The sequence below is a fragment of the Podarcis muralis genome, chromosome 13 (genome assembly GCF_964188315.1).
Source record: "Podarcis muralis chromosome 13, rPodMur119.hap1.1, whole genome shotgun sequence".
NCBI classification, from domain to species: Eukaryota; Metazoa; Chordata; class Lepidosauria; order Squamata; family Lacertidae; genus Podarcis; species Podarcis muralis.
This window is the reverse complement of record NC_135667.1, coordinates 10,340,681-10,347,479: the sequence shown is the minus strand read 5'-3', so window position 1 is coordinate 10,347,479 and position 6,799 is coordinate 10,340,681. Positions and strand designations below refer to the sequence as shown.

Sequence of the window (6,799 nt, the reverse complement as noted above, 5' to 3'; positions counted from 1 at the left end):
CTTAACTATTTCACAATGTTTTTTGTTTCTGGTACCCTGTGTTGTCTTCAAGATGATTTTGCAGATTACATGAAGTAATTGATAAGAGACTTTTTATTAACAATCATTCATACAGTACATGTACAACATTGAACTACTGAAATTAACCATTTCTAAAGAAAAGGCTGAGAGTTTTGCTATTAAGATTCCATTTGCTTTAAATATACAGTAATACATGACAGGGGTGTATGGAGTGTTAGGGAGGGGTAGTAACTCTAGCGGGGAACAAGTCATGCTCCTTCTGGGGCAGTTTGTCTACCACTGATCCCCACCCTGCACTCAGTTCTCACCTGGGGCTCCTAGAAGTTGTCAGCATGCAACAGCAGCCACATACCATGAATCAGATTCAACTGGCTCCCTAAATAATAATAATAATAATAATAAACTTTTATTTATATCCCGCCCTCCCCAGCCAAGGCCGGGATCAGGGCGGCTAACATTCTAAAATCATTTCATTAAAAAATCAGAAGGATGGCAACCACTGGGCTAGAGTTCTGTGAAGATTGCCAAAGGAGGGAGTGAGGCTGTGCCCTGGCCAAAGGCTTGGCGGAACAGCTCTGTCTTGCAGGCCCTGCGGAAAGATGTCATGTCCCGCAGGGCCCTAATCTTTTGTGGCAGACTGGAGCCACAGCCAAAAAAGCCCTGGCTCTGGTTGAGGCCAGCCTAGCCTCTCTGTGGCCTGGGACCTCCAAGATGTTTTTTGTTTGAAGATCGTAAGTTCCTCTATGGGACATACCAGGTGAGGGCAGCCAATGGGCCTCAAATCTTCAGTGAATTGGGGAATTTCTCTGCATGCAAAGACAGGATATAGCAGATGAGAGCAAAAGTGGGCCCAGTGCTCAAAAAGGTGGCTACTGCAGGAGCTGTAGAGGGAAATGAGGGGCAGATGGGTCTCATAAACCTAGGAAGGGAACCCATCTAGGATAAGGAAACTTTGAACTTAAACCTCCACTGCTTTACAGCATTAGTGATTTGTGAAAAAGGTTTAGGGAGTAGAACCTGAGGAAAAATCTGTACCCGTTGCCTTTGGAACATCTTTTGCAAGTTAAGAAGCAAACTCTACACATATCCAGAGTAGGGACCTGGAAAGTGATACCAGCCAGAAGTCCATGTATTCTAAGACCCAACAGAAGCACAAATTCCACTATCATTTATACCTTTCTTTGTGTTAGCTGCTCTTTGTTGTTCAGGTCTGGCCTCACCACAATTATGTAGCATTTAGGGGTGAAAATGCAAGCCAGTAACCCAGCGCCAGAAGCAAAGATGGAAAAGATCTCCACAGCCACCATGTATTTTCCTCTGGTGCTCAGGTAGGTTGGAATGAAGGAGAGCCAAACACTGCAGAAGACCAGCATGCTGAAGGTGATGAATTTGGCTTCGTTGAAAGTGCCAGGCAACTTCCTGGCTAGGAAGGCCACCATGAAGCTGATAGTGGCCAGGAAGCCCATGTAGCCCAAAATACAATAGAACATGGAGACTGACCCTTCATTACAAAGAAATATGATTTCTTCAGGCATTGCGTGCATGTCCACATCTGGGAATGGGGGAGAGGTTGCCAGCCAGAGGACACAGATTCCTGCTTGGACAATGGAGCAGGAAAAGACAATGGAATAAGCCAGTTCTTTGCCTACCCATTTCCTCATATTGGATCCTGGTTTGGTAGCCATGAATGCCAAAACCACCAATATGGTTTTGGCTAAGATGCTGGAGAGGGCCACAGAGAACACAATGCCAAAAGCAGTTTGTCGGAGAAGGCAAGTCACCATATTAGGTTTTCCGAGAAACAACAAAGAAGAGAGGAAACACAAGAGGAGGGAGATAAGGAGACCATAGGTGAGGCTTCGGTTGTTGGCTTTGACTATGGCTGTATTGCGATGCTTAATGAAGATGCTGAGCACCAGAATTGTGATCAGAGAGAATAGAAGCACAGAGGAAGTTGAAACAATGGCCAAGGTTTCATCAAAGGCTAGGAAGTTTGGAATCTTAGGAATGCATAGATCCTGGCCGCTGTTTGGATACTGATCTGCTGGGCAACTGACACATGTTTCCATGTCTGAAAATACACAAACAATGTGTGACAATTTGAAGTAACCAAAAGTATTCTTAAGAATTTCACATCACCAGTCCATTTTGTATAGTGTTTTCTACGTCAGAATGTATAAGAGCTTCAAGTCCAAATGCTTTTAGAATAGGTGTATCAAAAATAAAACTTGTGGATCAATACTGGAATTTTCTACATGGGTTAAGTCCAAAGTCCTAATTTTCACCAAGAGTCGAAAAACCTATAATTGGAGAATAGACGGAAAAGCTATTGACCAAGTCTTTAAATTTCAGTACTTGGGAGTCTTTCTCCAACACAACATGGGCTGGAAGGTCCATCTTGCATATGTATTAAACAGAGCTAAAGCCCTTTCCTTTGCGCTACTGCGTTTTTTCTTTTCAGATGGGGCTTTCCATATTCCATCAGTGTTAAAAGTTTTCAAGGCAAAGGTGATTGCAACAATAGCATATGCAATCCCAATATGGGGGTCCTTTGTTAATCTAACCCATTTGGAGGTAATCCAAAACCAGCTTCTAAGAAGGTTGCTAAAATTACCCAGGTGTGTAAGCAATACTGCTATACGACTGGAACTAAATTTTACATCTCTAGAAACCACATTATGGAAATGCATCCTCTGTTACTGGTAGTCATTATGGCATAAACTTCCAAATCTCCACTTGATACAGTGTCTCTGGAGAGATGACTTCCCTAGCCCCTGGGCAAAAATAATACATGGGAAACTTGTGTCCCTAGGACTATCTCCATCTGAACTATTAAAATTGGATTTAATTTCTGCCAAGAGAATTATAACTCACAAATTAGAGGAGATGGATTTACAATTTAATATCGCGACAGGTGGTGGCACCTGTTCGCCGATAAACCTTGGCTTAACACCACCAACGAAACTTCCATCTTATTTAACTACCTTATCTGTGGTGACGCACAGGTATGCCTTTATAAAGGCTAGATTCAATGTTTTCCCATCAAACGTGTTGGGTAACAGACTCTCCAACGGACAGATCTCACTCCTCTGTGACTGTAAAAGTGGATCTGTAGAATCGTTATATCATATAATCTTCTGTTGTCCATTACATTCGGCTTCACGGTCCAAGTTTCTGGCCCCATATTTATCGAGAACTGCTGACGGACCTCAGGAAGCCCAAATAATATACTTATTAAACGACTAAGATACAAGTAGATCCCTTGCATTCGCTAGATACTTGAATAATGTTTTATTTCAAAAGAGGAGAAATGGATCACTGTATGACTCTGACAGCTTAGCTAAACTTAAGAACCATCAATAAGTGCCAGAACTAAGACGCATACCCCCCAAAATCTGATGGATTTGAATTGCGGTTTACATAGAGGGAGCTTATTGTGTATGGTGTTTACTTAACTGAAGTAAAATTGGTTTTATCTGGATGTTTTAACTTGGAACTGTTTAAATTGTATTGTTTATGGATAAATTTCAATGTATTGTTTTCGATATGGGCCAATGGCCGCAATAAATCATACTGATACTCTACATGGGTAACATCTTTTTTTTCTTTATTGTCTCCCTGCTTTTTCTTAGAGCCACATAAGCAGTACAACAAAATGAGAAATGCATTACAGCTGAAATCTTTGGATCTCAGAAAATCGAGTTTGGTAATAGTTTCACCCTATTGTCAAACAACCTCATTCTTAGAGGAGAAAACACCACTTCTATTCCACCCCAATTTTGTAGAAGTGGGAGGTAAAATATCTTAGCTTCCACTTAAAAAAGAAATCTTCAAGATGTTTTAAAGATTAAAATATATTGATGTTATCTATAAACAATGAGAAGAACACATCTGTTAATTTAAGCCTTTTCTCCTGCAGCAGTTTAATGTCAACAAAATTGCCAGGAGCCCAGAGGTTCTGCGTTATCTTAAGATGTCATCTCTAACCTTTCTCATTTGAAATCATTCCTTCTGGACATGGATCACAATCATAGCAGCAAAACTTCTCCCCCTCCTTCTTTTTCTTCCCGTGACCAGGAAGGCAGTTGGCATTACATAGAGAAAGCGGTGGCACCTATCCAAAGAGATAGGAAGAGTTTAATATTATTATATTGTTTTGGGGAATTTATCCAATATCCAATATCAGGTGATTTAATAGTAAATAGGAGTACTGATAGTGTGAAATGATCCGTCGCTACACAAGTGGCAGAAACTTAAGAAGATGCCTGGACCATCCAACCTTTCAGCTGTGTAAGAATTCGGTGTGATTTCACCCCTGGCTTGGCCTTTTGCTGGAGTCACCACTTAACAGCATTTGCTTCAAGGAGTTCACATGGTGTTCCTTTGTGGTGGCACAAGGAATTAAAAGGTAAGCCATTATAGTGGTTCTGCTCCTACCTGCTAGGTTCATTACAAGCAACTAGGACTAGGAAATCATTCCATGACTTTTGGGTTCCACTTTCCTGTTAGGCCACATCCTGTCTCAGAGAGAAATGCTTTGGGTTCCTATGCCTGAGCTGTTCTGGGAGGAGTTGCATTCCATTTGAAGCAAGATGTCTGGGAGCACTCCTCTATTCTAACTCATCACTAGTCTGAAGTGGTTTGAGGTGCTTGTGAATTTCAAAATGAATAATGTATGAAGTGCTTTTGTTACATCCCATTTTGAGGATAACCGCAAATTCTGGGTTTTCAGGGACTGCGCCATTATTTCCATACCTTAGTGAAGCGTCTGTTCCATTTGATTCTGTCTTCAATAATGGTGAGTTCTTTCCCTGGAGGGGCCTGAGGATCCAAACTTCCCACTTTGACCCTGACATAGGAATTATTTGGGAAAGTGACCAAGTTGGTAATATTTTAGTTGCACATACAAGAAGAATTGATGCTTTTGAATTATGGTGCTGGAAGAGACTCTTGAGAGTCCCATGGACTGCAAGAAGATCAAACGCATCCATTCTTAAGGAAATCAGACCTGAGTGCTCACTGGAAGGACAGATCGTGAAGTTGAGGCTCCAATTCCTTGGCCACCTCATGAGAAGAGAAGACTCCCTGGAAAAGACCCTGATGTTGGGAAAGATAGAGGGCACAAGGAGAAGGGGACGACAGAGGATGAGATGGTTGGATAGTGTTCTCGAAGCTACAAACATAAGCCTGACCAAACTGCGGGAGGCGGTGGAAGACAGGAGTGCCTGGCGTGCTCTGGTCCATGGGGTCATGAAGAGTCGGACACGACTAAACGACTAAACAACAACACAAGAGGAGTAGGAAATCATGAATCAGTGACAATTCAACATTAAGCAGACTTGCATAAATATATTATGAAGAGATGAGACCATAGACCTGCTTGCTTGACACCAGCCTTTGTCAGTATCCAAGAAAGAGAAGGAAATTGAGAAGTCATGTAAGAGAAGAGATGGGAGCTTATGTCCTCAAACGATAGGAATGCAACATGAGAACCTCGGACTGGACCTTTCCATAGTTTATAGAGTGGATTTGACCATGGTTGGATGGATGTTGGATGCAGAGGAGTGGAAGGAAGCAGCTGCTGGGGAAAACCAAAGGGACACCCCAACGAAAGGAGGCTCAGAGCCAGGGGATTGGTGGTGGGATGACAAGGAGTGGTCAGTGGGAGAAGAGGGAGCAAACTGGAAGAAAGAGGTGTCAGAAGCAGAAGAGGCAACAGGGTTAAGGGAGCAGGAAGAGGATGCGTCAGACTGAAATCCAAACTTAAAGGCAGAAAAGTGTCTAGAGACAGTGATCACACAGTTGCTAGCCTCTTCTGGGGACCTACCAGTGAGGCTGCAGAACTTCCCTGGTGGTGGGCATACAGGGAAAGATGAGGAGTTGGGGAGAAGGCCTTCCAGGAGGTGCCCAGGTAGTGGCAGCTCCCTGATGGGCTGCTCTTCTTTTTTATCTTGGATATGAGGATCCCTGCAAAAGCCAGTGCCTGGGGTTGGGATCCTGGTTGTGCTCCCTCAGAATAATGCTCCCAGGGCCATGGGCCCCCGGCCCCCAACCTTACACCACTAAGGAACTAGACAGGTAAGAGAGACAGAGAGAACTGGGGAGGGATGTGGATGGAAAATGGAGGGGTTTTATAATATGGAGAAGGTGGATGGCACAGCTTCAGTTATGTGTAGGTTTTGGTAGTCTGTTGATTCTGAAAGCCTGTGTCATCTAAAGTCTTTTTAGTCTCATTATAGGAAATATTCTAATTCCCATCTTTGATATAATTGCTAAAGGTTTATTTTTTATTTTTTAAGTTTTATTCTTTTATTTCTTTACTGATAAGTAAATACCTACTCACATAATGTACCAATGCAGTGAATGCTTTATAAGAGAGAACAATACCTGCCAAGGATTTGCATACCGAGGAGAGAGTTTTCCCTTAGCATCTCTTCTGTTGTGGATGGTTCCAGCCAAGTGCATGCTACTTAAGGCATGTGCCAAAGCATAGACAGCATTATAGATACTGTAGCTGTGGCCAGTCATGCTCATTTCAAAAAATGGTGCAGGAAGACTCTCCAGCATCTCCTGTCCAGTACACACAGTTTTTGAGAGAGTGGAATTTAAAGTGAACAACTGAATGCATCTTCCCAGAAATCTTGGATAAAACCATCTGCCTCTGTCCAATGAGGACGTATACTCCGAAGAAAGTCTTTAAAGTTGTGAATCTCCTTGAAGTGAATTGCAAAGGAGATAGCACCATGGAGCATTCCTATATTAACAGTAAATTTTTGAA

At 42.5% G+C, this 6,799-nt stretch overlaps 1 protein-coding gene across 1 annotated transcript; it reads right to left on the bottom strand.

The window, feature by feature from the left end:
* Positions 1-657: 657 nt before the first annotated feature.
* LOC114583466 (vomeronasal type-2 receptor 26-like) lies at positions 658-2,107 on the bottom strand. Its single transcript, XM_077916922.1, has one exon. The coding sequence runs from the start codon at positions 2,088-2,090 to the stop codon at positions 1,191-1,193; it is 900 nt and encodes a 299-aa protein (XP_077773048.1). The 5' UTR covers positions 2,091-2,107; the 3' UTR covers positions 658-1,190.
* Positions 2,108-6,799: the final 4,692 nt, after the last annotated feature.

Coding starts and splice junctions, on each gene's coding strand:
- LOC114583466 (XM_077916922.1), bottom strand. CDS start 2,090: ATGGAAACATGTGTCAGTTGCCCAGCAGATCAGTATCCAAACAGCGGC.